The sequence below is a fragment of the Prionailurus bengalensis genome, chromosome D4 (assembly GCF_016509475.1).
Source record: "Prionailurus bengalensis isolate Pbe53 chromosome D4, Fcat_Pben_1.1_paternal_pri, whole genome shotgun sequence".
NCBI classification, from domain to species: Eukaryota; Metazoa; Chordata; class Mammalia; order Carnivora; family Felidae; genus Prionailurus; species Prionailurus bengalensis.
In genome coordinates this window covers 39,903,482-39,922,086 of record NC_057359.1, presented here as the reverse complement: position 1 = coordinate 39,922,086, position 18,605 = coordinate 39,903,482, and the positions used below count along the sequence as shown (strand labels likewise).

The window sequence follows — 18,605 nt, the reverse complement described above, 5'->3', positions numbered from 1 at the left end:
AAGGAAGTCCTTGTTGAATAAGAGGACAACTAAAGGCAATAATGGAAACAATTGGTTTTAAGGTCAAGTCTGCTCTAAAATACTAATAATACTGTACAGCAAATGTTTCTAAGGCTAAATAATAGAACCTTGTTCTTGCTACAACGCTTCTTTTAATGATGACATTTATTGTACTTTTTTTAAATAAAGGTAGGAAAAATACCAGTAGTTTCAGTATAAAAGTCATCATTATTATCATTGACATTTAAAAAAAAAATAACGTTTTGTAGTGGACCATTTTTCGGACAATGCTGCCCCATCAATTTTTTTGTAAGTTTTTGCTGTGTCTTTTTATTTTATTTTATTTATTTTTTATTTTTTTCAGCATATGAAATTTATTGTTAAATTGGTTTCCATACAACACCCAGTGCTCATCCCAACAGGTGCCCTCCTCAATACCCATCACCCACCCTCCCCTCCCTCCCACCCCCCATCAACCCTCAGTTTGTTCTCAGTTTTTAAGTCTCTTATGCTTTGGCTCTCTCCCACTCTAACCTCTTTTTTTTTTTTTTCCTTCCCCTCCCCCATGTGTCTTTTTGATTTTTCTCTAAAGCGAACGAACCAAACTATATCCAGCTCTTCACTTGGTGTTTAAAGCTGGCCAGATAGTGTCAGAAACCTGGTTAATTCACATTGTGACCCTTTCAGTTATTTGAGATGTGGAATAAAAGTCTCCCGATGTCCCTAATTATCTTTGGAGCTTGTATTAATGATCACTGTGTATCGTTCTTGTGGAAATATTAGCACAATTAAGGCATGCCATAGCCTTTGACCCTGTATTCTGTCAGCCAAAGAAGTGAAAGCTTTAGTCTGTGTTCTTTATACCCTTTTGGGTTGGTAGATGGCAGCATCGTATCTTTGCCAGCCAAATTCTAAAGCTGAGTGCTGGTTCTCTGGGTGGGAAAAGAAAGTGTTAACGACTCTTCCTTCGGTTTTTGTTTTGTTTGTTTGTTTTTAAGACGAGAGTGTTTATTAATTAAACAAAAGAAGAAATGAATTGTCATTTAAACTTTGTTGTAATGGCACTCCACCTGTATTCAGTAGAAAATTGGTACATCTTGGTTACGCTCAAGGAAGAGAGCCTTGAGAGAGAAAGCATGCCGTTCACAAACTCTGGGAAGTGAAGGGCTTGGAACCCTGGTTTTCTTCCATTTCTCTTCTAGTAACCTCCTCCTGTCAAGAGAGTTCTTTCTGTGCTGGATTGTTTTAACTGCTTTGCATTTATTTGCCCTGTTGTTTTTTTAGAGTAACCGTGCTTTTTGGGTTTCTTCTTAATCTTTATTTTTAAAATATCCACCTGTCATGAACTTCAAAAAATGTATATTTTTACTATGTGAAGCTTTGAGGAAATATTTCAATATATCCTTTAATGAGGGAAGGAGGTAGTAAGAACTTAAGGAGATAATTTATTCAGCAGGAATCAATGCCCATAATAAGAATATATTTTTAAGCTGTAAATATTGATAAATACCCTAAGTTTTATACTAAAGAAGGCCTAAGAACCTAAAATGAATTAGTATTACTATTTTCTTTGTAAATAATAGCTAAAATAATCTCAAAATACTCTGGATAGACAAAAAATACATTTATCTGGAAAAACTGCAGAAACTTAATAGGTATCTTTCTAAATAAAAGGGAATCAATGAAACATTTTGGTTAAAATCACAGAATCCAAAATCAGTGAAGATCATAAGCTTTCATCTTAAACATTTTGGACAAGTTTTTCAAATGTTAGATGTCAAATTAGTTTGACCATCATTTGCACTTATCATGCCAATATAATGTTAAATTTTACTTTTAAAACCCCTCTTGAAACTAATGTCTTACTTTAGTGATTGGGATGAAATCATTTTAAAGATTTCAAAACCTGTAGATGAGGGGAATGATTTGGCATTTTAAATGCATAAAATAGATGGATGTTAAATTGAAATTTCTGTGACCAGTGTTCATATTTGACTTTTTCACATAGTTGTTTTTAATATAAGCACTTGTCATATGCGTATTATTAAGTTATAACAGTGTATTTCATTTTATTGTGTGCTAGCTTACCAAAACCAATATTAGAAAAATACAGCTTTATAATTAAATGTGAAGTATCACTATACTTAGTATACTTTAAAAAATTTATTATTCGTTGATTCATAAATATATCATTAGTCATATTTTTCATGAATTTTACGTGCTGTTATTCTGGAGCTGTAAGCATTTGATTAGTGGAAAATGTCAACTCCTTTAAAATATTCCTCCAAGGATAAGTAGCATGGTTCCCATTGTATCAATAAGGTGACTGAGATTCAGAGCAGTCTGAAACTTGCCCAGTCTGAGAGTTACCACTTGGCAGGTGTGATTTCAGCCCATTTCTTGCTGTCTCTAAGTCAGTATTCTTTCCAGGTGCTATTGTACTTTTTGTATTTTTCCCTAAGGGCATTTTTTTGTCCTAACAATTTTATCGTAGCATTATTAATTTAAAAATGTACAGATTAAAAAATGCTGGAGTGTCACAAAATCTGTTCTATGGAGAAAGCTCATTGAAATCTCCTGATTGGTGATTTCATATTTTGCTGTTTCATTTTTCATTGAGATATCCTATTTTTAATAGCTTATCTAATATGAGGACTGTCAAAATAGACCTTATTAAGGCATTTTAGTGGTTTAAATATTTTTTAAAATTTGTACCTACTTGCAGTCTCTTATTGTATGCAATACTGTCTGCCTATGTGAGAAAATCAGAGGTTGTTTTCTTTTTGAAATAAAAACTTTGTAGCTATTAGTATAGAGATTTTGCAACTAATAATTTGTGTCATAACCACGTTAGTTCTAAGGTGACATCTTTTAAATTCTTTTTAGATGAAGTAGATTCACATAATTTCTAACTGGTTCCTTTATACCTATTTTTTTGCGAAGGCCCGAAACTAATCTATGAATTACATTTAAGGCTATGTATGGGGAGAGTGACTGACAGAAGGGGGAAGGAAGGGAGAGAATTTCAAAAGGGAATGCTTCCAATATTCAGAGAAGGAAAATAAATAATGTTTAGCAGTCCAGCTAACTCTTCGAGGAAGATACATTATTATTATTCCAAGTAGCTCATATCTAGCAGCATTGCTAAGGATTTGATGTCAGGTATAACAATGCCACAGGATTATTTGCCTAGCTTTTGGCTAACAAAGAATAGAAATAGCCAGAAGATTGGATTGCAGGTAGCTTCGAATATTGGTTAATCTCTTTATAGTTTATCTTTCTATATAACCAATCTTAAAGTGTCCTGAATGCTTTATTGTTATTTAAAAAATATTTTAGAATTTGCTCCATAACCTTTGTTTTTTGATGTCTATAAAGTCATATGGTCACTTCAGAATGGATAAAATTGCCGAAATATGTATTTAACTTTTTGGATTTGGGGGAAAATAGTTGAGAATAGCCAAGAATAGTTTGGAATTCAGGATACAGTGAAATGAAAATGACTTATAATGCTAATATGATAGTAATTGGCATTTTTGTTCATGGACCCTGAAATGGTAGTGGAGATCTCATCCCTTGGTAAATTTTTTTTTTTTTTTTTTTTGGCTTGGAAGTTATAGTGTCAGATATACAATTAGTTTATATTTGTAGGGGGAAAAATAAGAATGCCACGTCATTCTAACAGTTGTCAGTTCTGTGTGTCAGTATATCCCTGTGCTTTTAGTGTTACATGGAACACAGAAACCTTCTAATAAATCTTGACCTTGCCCTGCAATACCAGGTCTACTGAATATATATCCTCAGTAAATTTGTTTTATACAGCTCATTATTTATGAAGATTATAGCATTTAGTAAAAGATTTAACCCTTTTTTATTTCTAAGAATGGTTCAGTCACTTTGAGTTTTTTTTTTTTTTTAATTTGTTTTTTTTAAACGTTTATTTATTTTTGAGACAGAGACAGAGCATGAACGGGGGAGGGGCAGAGAAGGAGGGAGACACAGAATCGGAAGCAGGCTCCAGGCTCTGAGCCATCAGCCCAGAGCCTGACGCAGGGCTCGTACTCACGGACCGCAAGATCGTGACCTGAGCTGAAGTCGGACGCTTAACCGACTGAGCCACCCAGGCGCCGCCAGTCACTTTGAGTTTAAATGGTCAAAGCCTGGCAGCAGTTTTATTGTCTTGTTCATCTTTGAAATCGTAAGTTAAGTGGTAAATGTAGCAAGAAAATAGGGTCTCTTGTGTTGTTTTTTATTAAATTGTTCCAGTTTTTCTGGAATTTTTACTGTCAAAATATGGGAAGGCAGATAAAATGTTTTTCTAAATTATTTTACCCTCAACCATGAACCTGACAGGTACCAGTGCAGTTTGCTCCCTAACAAAACTGCAGTTATATCTATATGCAAACTTAATGTGTAATCCTGAATGCTCAGTGATAGCCATTAGTTATGTGTGAATAATGATTTTTTTTCCTTTAGATATTAATTTCCTTTAGGATTTAACAAAACTGAAAAGATGCATATTACTTGAGGGCTGGAGGTGAGTGAGGGATGTACAGAATAGTCCTGTAACTTTTTTGCCTGCATTTTGGAATATAATGGTAAAACTTAAGCCAAGGCTTATTCCAAAAAGTGCTGATGACCATTCAGATGTAACAGGATTTTATTTTATCCAAGAGTAATTGCCACATGAACCCGACTTCAGCATGTGAAATTGGTTATGAAGCCATTTTGAAAATTCAAGTCTGTATGCTTTAGATATCTCAGTTGTGTTCTAAGCCATTTTCATTTTTGGAAAATGGGAAAAACCAAATCCCTTCGAGCAGTATAGTGGGCGAAGGAGGGGGATTTTGTCCCCCAGAGGACATTCATTGGATAGGTCAGGAGACATTTTGGGTTGTCACAGGTTGCTTCAGGCATCTAGTGGGTGGAGGCCAGAGATGCTGCTAAAACTCCTACAATGCATAGGACAGTCCCCTCTAACAAAGAGTGATTTGGCCCAAAGGATCACCTGTGCTCAGGCTGAGAAACTTTTTAGTAGGAGGAAGATCATAAATACCTCAAATATTGTTAATTTTCAGACTGGCCTCATAAAACCACAGAAAACTACTTAAAATAATAGCCTATAAATAAAAATTGCTTCCTACTGATTGATATAAAAATTTATCATTTTATAATGTAAAATTGTATCTGTAAAGCCTAGATGTTCATTTTAAAAAATTATGAAGAACACTCGTTTAGTCATTTAACAGATATTTGTTGAGTGTCTTCTGTGCACACTGGTCCCTGATCTAGGCTCTGACAATGCAGCAGTGAATATAACAAAGTTCTTGCATTAAGGAGCTTATATTCTAATTGGTGGAGCTACGCAATGAACAAATACATGCTATGCAAAATAAATATTCTGATGTATAATAAAGTTGGGTAAGGGATAGAGATTAATGATTGATAATACAGTCAGAGAAGTCCTTTCTCAATAGTGACACTTGAGCAGAGACCTGGAACGCAAGCAAGTCACTGATACTGGGAGGAAGAACATTCCAGGGAGAGGAGAGAACCATGCCAAGTCCCCCTGGGGTGGGAGCACATTTGGCCTTTCCAAGGAACAGTCAGAAGGCCACTGTATCTTGAGTGGAGCCAATTGGGGAGAGGGTAGGAGGAGCCGAGTTGAGAGCAGTAAGGGATGGAGTTGGATGTTGGAGATGTTTTGTTGTCAGGATGTTTGGTGGTCGGGACTTTGGAAACGACTGAAGGGTCTTGAGCCTGGTTGCACAAAGGCGTTTACATATTAGAAAGAAAACTGATTGCTAGGAAGAATAGATTGAGGGAGGACAAGGATAGTAGCAGGAGGACTAGTGGCGAGACGATCAAGTATAGTTCAAACATGAGATGATTACAGGAGTGGTGGAACTGTTGAGAAGTGGGCCAGTATAGTTCGGTAGTTGGGTCAACAGAGTGAAGCCCCACTGAGGTTGAGGATTTGTTAGCATTGACACCTACAGAGAGTTGGGCATGAAAGATGGGAGGTGGAGGGGCGCCTGGGTGGCGCAGTCGGTTGAGCGTCCGACTTCAGCCAGGTCACGATCTCGCGGTCCGGGAGTTCGAGCCCCGCATCAGGCTCTGGGCTGATGGCTCAGAGCCTGGAGCCTGTTTCTGATTCTGTGTCTCCCTCTCTCTCTGCCCCTCCCCCGTTCATGCTCTGTCTCTCTCTGTCCCAAAAATAAATAAATGTTGAAAAAAAAATTTAAAAAAAAAAAAAAAAGAAAGATGGGAGGTGGTATTCGGAGTGTGCCGCGCTTGAATTTGCATTTATGTTACGGGTACAGTTATGGGAAAGGATGTGATGTGGATTTAATTATAGAATTTGGATTGAGACTAGATTAGGATAGAAGATAAGATTATTGGAAGAAATGAGTTCAGGGAACTCACAGACCAAATATTAGAAGACTTATGCTAGATCATAAGTGGCCGAATCTGAGTCTTGGCTTATTTTCAGATAACTTGCATCAAGAGGCGATGCCCCCACTACCTTCTAGTTTTGTTAACATTTTGAAAGTTTACATGATATCATTACAAAAGATTACCAGATAGGAATATAGGAGTATTATTTCATGTAAGTGCCCCTGTCTTCTGCCTCTGTTGGTTTTTGTGACATGTGTGTCTGCGTACTTGCTGCCTGTGTGTTTCTTTTTCTGTGTTTATCTCTGCTATTGGATGTGTGTAACAGTCTCTGTAAGTGGTACTCTGCCTCTTCACGTGTTGGGGGAGGAAATTCTGCTCTTTTGTCAGCTTTCTTCCTCATTTTCATTTATTCATTCAATAAATACTCATTGAGTACCTGCGGTGAGCTACAGCTGGGGTCTGGGTTCCAGGGACTCCTTATTGAACAACAAAAAGGGCAAAAGTCCCTATCCTCAAGAAATGTACATACTACTGAGAGAGGCAGTCAGTATGTAAAGAAATAGAGATATACCAGATGGAGCTAAGTACTAATGGAAAAAATAAAATATATGAAGGAGATAGGGAATGCCGGGATTTTCTGTAGTTTGGGCAAGGAAAAACAAGCAAATAGGCCCTGGTAAAAAAAAGCATAGGGGTCTCTATCAAATAAGGTGATGGTTAGGGAGAGACCTGAAGACAGTGAGGCAGTAAACATGGATATCTGGGGAAAGAGTTTGCCAGGAAGGACAAGTGTTAACAGCCCTGATATGGGAGTTTGCTTGATGTGTTTGAGGAATAGCAGGGAGATCAGTCTGGTTGGATCAGAGTGAAGAAAGTGGTGGATGAGATCAGGGAGCCAGTCTGACTCCTGCTCTCTCCCTTTCCCCTTCTGTCTCCTAATATATCCTTTTCTAGAACTTACTTGACATTTTTTGTGTCTCCTTTTACAGGCCGTATGTAACCAAATTTTATTTTACATTTTGTTGTATGTATTTTAAAAGTTTTGTTTCTGTTTCTAAAATTAAGAAAGTATTTTTATAATATTTTTACGTTACGTATTTCATGATCACAACTTTCTGTATTCCAAAATACACATATAGAGGAGTACACAAAAATAAAAACATACAGCTCAGTGAATTATCACAAAGCCTCTTTGAGCAATGCTTATAAGATTTGTTCTTTTTGTTACATTAGATACAGTTCATTTTCATTGCAGTGAATATCGCTATAAATATTCATGGTGCAGTTGACCCTTGAACAATGCAGGGTTAGGGGAGCCCATCCCCTGCACAGTCGAAAATTCATATATAACTTTGACTCCCCCAAAACATAGCTCCTAATAGTCTACTGTTGACAGGCAGCCTTACCAATAATATAGTCGATTAACCTGTATCTTGTATATGTATTACATACTCTATTCTTACAATGAAATAAGCTAGACAAAAGAAAATATTATTAATAAAGACCTAAGGAAAAGAAAATACATTTATAATGTAGTAAAAACAAAATCTGGGTTTAAGTAGACTTGTACAGTTCAAACCAATGTTCAAGGGTCAACTGTATTTCATTTCCTATAGGACAACTTATTTGTCCATTCTATTGAAGGACATTTACGTTATTTCCAGTTCGAGGCTGTTACAAATAATGGTGCGGGAAAACATCCTTGTTCGTGTCTCTTGCATGTGTGTGTCTTTCCCTTGGACTTATGGCTAGGAGTGGTAGTGTTCAAAGGATATATCCACGGTCCTTGAAATACCGTTAAACAGTTTTCCAAAGCGGTTCTATGAATTTAAATCCCCACTAGTAGAGAATGTAAGTTCAGGGTCCTTCACAGGCTCACTAATGCTTGTTCAGATCTTCCTGAAGTTAGCCATTTTGGTGGAGATGGCGCGGAACTTGATTGTGTTCTAATTTGCGTTTCTCCAATGACTAATGATATTGAGCCCCTTTTCACATGCTAACTGACTGCCTATTTTGTGCAGTGTGCCTGTTTAAGTGTTTTGCCTATTTGGTGGTTGGGGTTATTTGACTTTTTTTTTTTTTTTTTTGTAGGGCATTTTAGATTTGAGCTCTTTGTTGAGTATGTGTGTTGTAAATCTCTTCTGCCCTGTAGCTTGCCTTTTCTCTGTTGATGGTATTTTTTGATGAACAGAAGTTTTTAATTTTCATGTACTCCAACATCAATCTTTTCCTTTTTGGTTAGTGTTTTTTGGGTTCCATTTAAAAAGTCATCTTCTATCCCCAGATCATCAATATAATTCTCCTACGTTGTCTTCCAAGTATCATATTTTTTATATTTCCACCTGGAATTGATTTTTGTATTTCTCATGAAGTATGAGTCAGTATGAAGTATGTGAAATGAGTATCCATTTCACAGATGGATAGCCAATTGATTTAGCACCATTTATTAAAAAGAAAATTCTTTCCACTCTGCTCTGCAGTGCCACCTTTTTCATAAACCAAGCTGTATGTGTGTGTGTCTGTTTCTGGTTCTTTTCTAGTCCATCGGTGTATTTGTCCTTGTGATTGTACCACTGTCATAACTATAGTTTTATAACAAATCTTGTTATCCAGTGATGACTCCTCTTTTTTCATTATTTTTGCTCCCTCAGGAGCCTTTTAAGACATTTTCTCCACTTCCCTCTATGAAATCACATAGTAAGGAATAAGATTTTGTCAGGTAGGAGGGATTCGTGTATGCCCACAAAACTATTGAAATAAGGCGATCCCCCCACCCCCAGCAAGAACCAATTTTCTCCCTCCTTGGGGGCAATATGACCTATATTGAGAAAGCATGCAGTCAACCAAACCCTCCCACCTTTTTTTTTTCTATATAGGAGTGGTATGGGATTCGTTGTGTTTTGTTTGTTCCTGTGAAATTTAGAAACAGCTTACTTGGTAATTTGTACAGATCAAAACAACATTTTTAAAAAGCTGCCACCAGTAGACTATGTGCTCTGCTGGTGGGGATTTTTATTGGGATCGTATTAATGTTATACATCGGTTTGGATAGTTGACACCTTTAACAGTACTGAGTTTCCTGATCATAAGCATAGTATAGCTCTAAGAAGAAAATTGCTTTGAGAAGAAATGGGAAACAGGGGGAGTTCTATAACCATGAGTGAGTAGTTAAAACTTTTGCAAAGAATATTCACAGGTTTACCAGTGAGTTCCAGCTCTGTCAAATATGAAGGGAAACAATAATTCCAGTCTTACACCAACTCTTTTAAGAGAGGAAACTCTCCCCAACTCATTTTATGTGGGTAACATATGTTGAATACAGAACGTAGCAAGGACAATAAAGAAAGAAAATAATAGGCTAGTCTGATTATGACCATAGGTGAACAACTTCTACACAAAATATTAGCAAACTGAATCTGATTCTGTGTAACAAGCCTGATCAAGTTGGGTTTATCTGAAAAATGAAAGGTAGTTTTACATTAGAAAATCAGTCAGTATTTTCGTTACATTAACAGATTAGAAAAAAAAATCGTGTGTATGCAGATAATCCTTTAGACAATGAAATTAATGCAAAATCATTAATAATAGAATGGAGAAACTGGAAGTTCCCAAATTAAATATGACCAAAAAAGTACAAGACCTCTAGGGGGAAAATTAGGAAGCTTAATGGAGACAATATATGTGTCTGTGTGTGATTGTGTATTGTAACTTGGAAAACTAATTTAAAAAATTTTCTGGAAATACAGATTATGTAGAATAACCGAGACATTTTTGAAAAAGAACAAGAAGGGATGACTTGGTCCATTAGGTATGGAGACTTAGCCATGGGAACTAAAATGTGAGGCACTGGTACAGGGACAAACAAAACGAGAGAACAGAATAGAGAGGCCATGGCAGACACCTACATGTATGGACACTTGATCTCTGATCACTGAGGAAGGGAGAGTTTTTTAAATAAACCGTCCTGGCACAATTGGATATCCATATAGTAAAAGTAAATTCAGACCCCTGTATTTCACTGTGCACAAAAGAATAAACATCAAGTGATTAGCGACCTAAATGTGAAAGGCAAGACTATAAAGCTTTAAGGCTTTGGATGATAATATAGGAGAATGTCATTATGACCTTGGGGTTGGGAAAGGCTTCTTAAACAGGGAATAAAAAGCACTAAAGGGAAAGACTGATAAATTGGACTAAATTGAAGCACTTGGAGTTACCAAAATACGCCATAAAGAAAGTGAAAAGGTGGACTCAGAGTAAAAGAAGATATGTGTACTCTACAACTAAAACACGGTAGTATCCAAATGGTATGAAGAGTGAGTCCGTAAACTTGACCTTCAGGGTAGGGATGAGGGAGAGAATGTGATGGGGAAGGAATGCATAGATGAAAGCTCTGTTATGGTTTCAAATGTCCTCTTTCCTGAGCGGGTGCTCTTACCTTTCTCTAAACTGAACTTACACCTTGGGCATTTTCTGGATCTAGCCACATTTCTTAACAAAAAAATGGGAAAAATGAAAACAATTAACAAACACAGTTACTATATCAGTTTGCTAGGGCTACCATAACAAAACCCCACAGAATGTCATTTTCTCACAGTTCTGGAGGCTAGAAGTCGAAGAGCAAGAAGTCAGCAAGTTTGGGGTCTCTGGAGGCCTCTCTCCTTGGCTTGCAGATGGACCACCTGGTCGCTGTGTCCTCACATGGTCTTTCCTCTGTGCTCAGGCATTCCCTAGTGTGTGTCTGGGTTTCTATATTTCCTCTTATGAGGACACCAGTCAGATTGGATTAGTGCCTAGTGTAAGGGACTTGTTTTAACTTAGTTACCTCTTTAAAGGCTCTGTCTCCAAATGCTGTCCTGTTCTGAGGCACTAGGGATTAGGACTTCAGGATAGGAATTTGGGGGAGACCTATTCAGCCATAACACTGACTGTGTAGTAAAGGTCTTGAATAGCAGATGGGCTCTTGTGATTTGGATAAAGTTTCCTAAGCCAATTTTTAAATCTCAGAAGTGCTTCATCAAAAAAAAAAAAAAAACCCAAAAAACAAAAAAACTAAGTAAAGATGTTGTGTTCTGAAGAACTGTGCTAAATGACTACGATCTGGGTTTAGTACTGAAGATATTAATTACGTGTATGTAAACTTAGAATGCTATTGTATTTTGAAAATGTTAAGAGTGCTAAAAAGAAATTTCTCCAAATATCTTACTGTTTCACACAGATACTCTTAAATGTAAGTGTGCAATGAAGTGAGTAGTAAATGTAATGTTAGAATTACATCTTTCAGTTTCATCATCCCCAACATTTATCAATTGTAGTTGGCTGGAATTTTTTTGTTGTTGTTTAATTTTTTTTTTCAACGTTTATTTATTTTTGGGACAGAGTGAGACAGAGCATGAACGGGGGAGGGGCAGAGAGAGAGGGAGACACAGAATCGGAAACAGGCTCCAGGCTCCGAGCCATCAGCCCAGAGCCCGACGCGGGGCTCGAACTCCCGGACCGCGAGATCGTGACCTGGCTGAAGTCGGACGCTTAACCGACTGCGCCACCCAGGCGCCCCAGCTGGGATTTTTTAAAAGCTCACTTTACTGTGCAGAATTATACAATGGAGACCAAAAGGCTTATGGGAAAATGGAGGCACAACACCCAGAAACTCGGTCAGTGACACTCAAAAAGGGTCAGAGCCTGATAAAAACAGCAGCACAGTTTCACACACATTAAATAGTTAAGAAATACACAAGTACTATATTGAACATGGCAAGGTCCCTTTTAAGGACCTGCCATGTTGTTGTGGAGGCGGGCCTCAGAAGGGCTGCAGTACTGACAGAAGGGGAGTCATCTGGAGTTGGAGGGAAAGTTGTAACACCAGATGTGGATGAATGTGGCCCATAACACAAACAACTGAGGTAGATGGTAGGTGTTCGGGTGTGCACGTGTATTTTGTGTGTTCCCGTATGCCGTGATTTCGCTGGGTGCAGTTTGCCTGCTCATCTAGGGGTTCCTCCCAGATGAAATCACACGTAAGCAAAACCAGAATTCTTGCTGCGCTCTCGTTGTTGCTTCATGTATCAACCGTGTTGGAACAAATTTGTGTTTTCAAACAGCATTATAGCAGAATTCACTGCACTTAACGTTTTTAGATCTTGCATAGCTCTACCTTTTCATCTTTGTCTGTTTTGTAAGGACTCTACATGAGGCTTTTTTCACCATGCTTGTGAAATGACTGCCTAACACGTGACTGCTACACGGCACCTAAAATGTCTTGGTGAATTTAAGTTTCTCCAGGCTAATGAGTTAAATGGTTTGGGTGTGGAATCAGATTTTTGCTTGAGTCTGGTGGGTGGTCACTGTGATGCACAGAAAAGCATCAGTTCTTTTGTGTCAAGCAAGCTCGTTACGTTCGGTGACCTCCCTCTTTTTGATGTTGCTACCAGGATACCTTTAAGCCTTAACCTGAATCAGGTTTTAAAAAGCACGTGGGTATAGGTTTTGGGGGTCCTTCCATTCTTCTGTTGCTTCTATCCACTGTGACAGTATTATACCAGAGCTTAGCAGCAGCAGTAGGTTTCTAGAAGTCTTTGTTCCTTCCCTCCCTTTCACTCCTCTGGTCTGTCTGCTTGGTATCAGAGTGCATGAAATGCTTCTTGTTTTCCTGTCTTTCCACCACTTTCTTGGGTTCACCCTTATTTTATGCCCTGAGCCAGAAAATCCATTGTCCCTCACAGCATTTCCATGTCTCCTTTCTGTCTAGACATTGCAAGGTGTTTCTGTAGTCTTCTGCATGCACCCCCGTTATAGCATATATCACATTGCTTTGGAATTTTGCAAAGTTGGGTTCTGTCTCTAAATAAGCTGCAGGTTCTTCTGGGCACAGACATATCTTTCTCATTTTGGCTTTTCTATTACACAGTGCATTGCTCGGCAGTGGGGGTCGGATGAATGGACGGATGAATGAATGAAGTGGGCTTAAGAGCTGGTCCACATGATCCTATCATTTGTGTTTCCCTTATTTTGCCTAAGTGACATCACCTCTAGGTGTCTTGGTCACTTGAATTTTAATACTATGAATCAGGCTTGTGCATTCAAGCTTTTTAGCAGTAAAATAATACAATTTTCTTTTGTATAACCAAAGATTGTACAACATGGTTTTGTGGTTTTTTGCTGCAAATAGTAAATGAGTGTGACTAATTTGCAACTTTAGGTTTGAGGTTTTTTTGACACAAGAGTAGTAAAAATCCTATTTTTTTCAACTTGCTACTATGAGTTAAAACAATTATTTTTGAAATTTTCAAATATTTATATAGAAAGTGGAATAAACTCAGGGGAGAATATTGTTAAGATAATAAGTTAATTCATTGTTAATTCTTGACTGTTACTGCAACAATAAATAACTTTTCAATTTGTTTTTAAGGCTTCCTTTTTTCTTCTTCCTATAGGACCTCTTTGTGGTTAGGCATGAATTGGCCATAATGAGACTAGCTGCCTTTATGGGCATTACTATGTTAGTTGGAATAACTGGACTTTTTTATACTCAACTAATTGGCATCATCACAGTAAGTATCTATTTTTTAATGTTATGTATTTATGAACATATTCCCTAACTATGAACTTAATTCCAAGAAGCTACAAAAAGTTTAGCAATTAAAGGAGAAAATTACTCACAGTCATTTATATGTTTTCATTTCCATATGCCTATGTAATTTTAAAGTAGTTACAATCAGTCTGTAGAGGACATATGCAATTTTGCATCCTGGTTTTAAAAATTAACGTATTTCTGTGTGGCTACAGACTTTGTGTTTATTGTTTTTAGTAGTTGGATATACTCTGTTTAGTGAATATACAATATTTTAATGAATAGTTTTCCTGTTGGTCAGCATCTAGTGTGTGATCATTTTTTTCTATATTACAAACATTCCTTTGAACATTTCTTTTCCTCTTCAAATTATTTATTTACGGTAAATTCCAAAAAATGGAGTTGCTGGTAGAAACATTTTATTAATCATTAAGTCTTATTTTTTTGCATGCATTTATTAACCGTATAGGATTTATCGCAGCAGAAAAGTTCAAAAAGTGAGAAAAATTATATTGAGTAAGGATTTAAGTTTGGTAATACACTGTATTGTAGAAGATGTGGGTTAAGGTTTTCTCATACATTGTTGGTGGTGATGTAAATTGGTGTAACCTTTTTGAAAGGTAAATTGTCATTGTGTATCATACTTTAAAATGCATAGTCCTTTTGATCAACCTCTACATGTTTATTTTGTAGAAGCTATTTTATTCATATGTGTGTACATAAACATGTATGTTAAAAAGATCTCCTTAATATTATGTGTAATAAACATGTATGTTAAAAAAGATCTCCATTATGCATAACATATGTATTGTGTATGAAAAGTGTTTACCAGATATGTTCAGCGAAAAAAATGTATAGTAAAAAAAAATGTATCAAGACTTACTATAAAGTAACAGTAGTCAAGAAACTGTGGTCCTGGCACGAGGATACACATATAGATAAATGACATAGAATTGAGAGACCAGAGCTATATATCTGTGGTCAGTTGATTATCAACAAGGGTGCCAAAACTATTCAGTGAGGAAAGGAAAAGTCTTTTGAACAAATGCTGCTGGGATAATTAGATATCCACATGCAAAAGCATAAAGTTGGACCCTTACCTCATATACATATACATATACATACACATATATTAGTTCAAAATGGAGTATAGACCTAAATGGTAAGATCTAAAATTATAGAACACTTAGGAGAAGACGCAGGAGGAAATTTTGGAATAGGAAATAGTATCTTAGATATGATATCAAAAGTGCAGACAACCAAAGAAAAAAATGGATAAATAAAAAACCATAAATTTTTGTGCTTCAAAGGACACTATGAAAAAAGTGAAAAGGCAGGTCATAGAATGGGAGAAAATATTTATAAATCATGTATCTGCTAAGGGGGTTTTATATCTAGAATAAAGAGCTCCTATAAATAATAAAAAGCCTAATTAAAACATGGTGAAAGGTTGTGAATGGAGATTTATTCAAAGAAGTTATCCAGTGGACAACAAATACATGAAAAGATGCCCAACATCATTAGTCATCAGGGAAATTAAAATCAGAACCATAACGAGGTACCACTTCACACACACTAGGATGGCTATAATAAAAAAGGAGGGGTGCCTAAGTGGTTCAGTCCGTTAAGCGTCTGACTTCAGCTCAGGTCATAGTCTCACGGTTCATGGGTTTGAGCCCCGCGTCGGGCTTTGTGCTGACAGCTTGGAGCCTGGTTCGGATTCTCTTTCTCTCAATCTCTCTCTCTCTCTCTCTCTCTGCCCCTCCCCTGCTTGTGCTCTCTCTCTTTCTCAAAAATAGATAAATTGAGGGGCGCCTGGGTGGCGCAGTCGGTTAGGCGTCCGACTTCAGCCAGGTCGCGATCTCGCGGTCCGTGAGTTCGAGCCCCGCGTCGGGCTCTGGGCTGATGGCTCAGAGCCTGGAGCCTGTTTCCAATTCTGTGTCTCCCTCTCTCTCTGCCCCTCCCCCGTTCATGCTCTGTCTCTCTCTGTCCCAAAAATAAATAAATGTTGAAAAAAAAAATTTAAAAAAAAATAGATAAATTGACATTAAAGAAAATAAGGTTGGTAAGGACGTGGAGGAATCAGAACCCTCACACACTGCTAGTGGGGATGTGAAACAGTGCAGATAACAGTCTGATAGTTGTTTTAAAAGTTAAACACAGAGTTATCATTTCTCTTATCATTCTACTCCTAGGTAGATACCCAAGAGAAATGAAATGTATGTCCATGCAAAAAATCATAGGTGAATATTCATAGCAACATTATTCATAGTAGCCCCAACCAAAAGCAATTCAGGTATCTATTGCTAATAACATTTTGTATATCCATACAGTGGATATTATTTAGCCATAAAAAGAAGTAAAGTGCTGATACATGATATAACATGGCTGAGCCTTGAAAACACTATGTGAAGTGAAAGAGACCAGTCACAAAAGGCCATGTATTTGTATAATTCCATTTATATGAACTGTCCAGAATGAGCAAGTCCGTAGAGATGAAAGGAGATTAGTGGTTACCTGGGGGTGGAGAGCTAGCGGGGCTGGAGATGATAGCTGAACGGTTCAGGGTTTCTTGTACGGGATGATGAACATGTTCTAAAATTGATTGTGGTGATGGCTGCATGACTCTATGAACATACTAAAAAAAAAAAAAGTTGAAATGTACACTTTAAATGGGTGAACTGTATAGTGTGTGAATTATATGTCAATATAGCTCTTTCCAAAAAAGCCTGTTTCTAGCATAAGTTAAATGTTAATTTTATTGATTTTGTATATGGTTTGTTGATGTCCTTTGTCTGTTTTCTTAAGGTGTCCTTTTCTCACTGATCACTAAGAAAGGTTAATAAAAATGTTAACTTTCAAAAAAAAGAAACAATGCAGGAGATCGCTGTCTGTCTATGTCTGTCCTACTGGCTGTATTCAGACTCCTTTGGAAAGGCACATTAGATAGCGGTTCTGGTACTGGCCTCTGAACTGGAAGGATGCAGTCAGATATGGAAGGAAAACATTTACTGTATAACCTGTGTTTGCATATTTTATAAGGTAACCTTTTTTCCCTAGGTTTTATAGGAAACATTTTTAAACACACCGGAACTTTTAAGGAATTTTACAGTGAATACCCAACCACAATTAACATGTTAGAATACTTTACCTCATTTCATACCGTCTGTCAATCTGTTATATACATACCCGAATAAATCACAGGCATCAAATTGTTCACCATGCAAATCATCCACTAGAGCTCAATGCTTGTTTACATGTTTTTCCTATGAGGCAAAATTTCCATACAGTGAGAGGCATACAGTAAGTGTTACTATTGGATGAGCACTGACAGAGGCGCACAGCGCAACCCAAAGCCTTTTCACAACACAGAATATTACCATCACCTCACGGGAGTTCCCTCCTGCCTCACATCAGTAAGTCCGCAGAGGCACCACCGATGTCATTTTGTTCCCCACCATAGATTAGTACTGGTTGGAGAATTTCATATGTATCCATTTATGTAGATCTTCTTGTGCTCAAAATAATACTGTTTTCATCCATAGCGTTGCATGTGTTGGTAAATCCTTCTTGGTGCTGAGTAGTATTCCATTGTATGACTAGGCCACGAGTTGTCTCTCTATTCTGTTGAAAAGAGGGCTGGCTTGGTTCTAGATTGTGGCAGTTACGAATAAAGCCCTGAATATTTTTGCTCAAGTCTTTTTGTGGAAACCTATTTCATTTTCTTGGGTCAATATCTGGGAGAAGAACGGCTTTGTCACTTAGGAGAGGCTTACCTTTTATTTCATAAGCAACGGCCAGATCTTTTCCCCAAGAACCAGTTGCCCTCTCCCCAACAGTATATGAGAATTCGGGTTGTTCCACATCCTTGTCAACATTTGTTGTCATCAGTCTTTAATTGCAGCCATTCTGGTGGGTTTTAGTAGCATCTTGTTTTCATTTATATTTCCCTGACGACTAATGATATTGAACACTTCTTCGTGTGCTTATTGGCTGTTCATGGATCGTGTAATGTCTGTTTAAATATATTTTTACTATTATTCAGCTTGAAATATTTTCTGATACCTCTTGTGATTTTTCTAATCATGATGGTAAATAACATGGTATTAATAACAGTGGTGAGGATGAAAGTAGGTCTTTGCCTAAATTCTTTTTTCTCTACTTTTATATTAATTCCCAATTACTTTATAGTCTGTTCATCAGCCACGTCAGAATTGCCAGATTGTACCTGCATTGTTTGAATTTTCACTTTTGCATTTACCGAAATCACTGGTGTGTATTTTTGTCCCCTGGAGGGAGAATTCTCAGATTTTTCCAACTTCTTGTGATGAATGACTGAAAATGGACATTTGGGACATTGCTGCTAAGAGTACAAGCTACTTATGAGGGCCGTCAGGGGTTTATAGCCGAGGGCAGCCATTTCTTTCTTACCTAGCAGCCCCAGAAGCTTCCGAGGGGAGGGTTTGGCAGCAAAGCCTTCAAAATCTTTTAAGAATCCCTACTTTAAAATTTTAGCGTTCACTTCTGAGTTGGCCATAAAGTTATTTACTGAATTTGTTGGTGTTTGAAGGATGTGTAATATCAAATTCTGTTCTGACTCTATTCTGTATTGCCGACATGTTAATGTTTTTCAAAT

The 18,605-nt window shown here is 37.2% G+C and overlaps 1 protein-coding gene across 3 annotated transcripts in view; it reads left to right on the top strand.

Moving 5' to 3' along the window:
- The window catches only part of ZDHHC21 (zinc finger DHHC-type palmitoyltransferase 21), a 70,189-nt gene that overhangs the window by 35,539 nt on the left and 16,045 nt on the right, over positions 1 to 18,605 (top strand). For all 3 annotated transcript variants that reach the window (XM_043567063.1, XM_043567062.1, XM_043567064.1), the window contains one exon: positions 13,833 to 13,949. In XM_043567063.1, the coding sequence (XP_043422998.1) occupies positions 13,833 to 13,949 (117 nt within the window). The remainder of the gene's footprint in view (positions 1 to 13,832; positions 13,950 to 18,605) is intronic.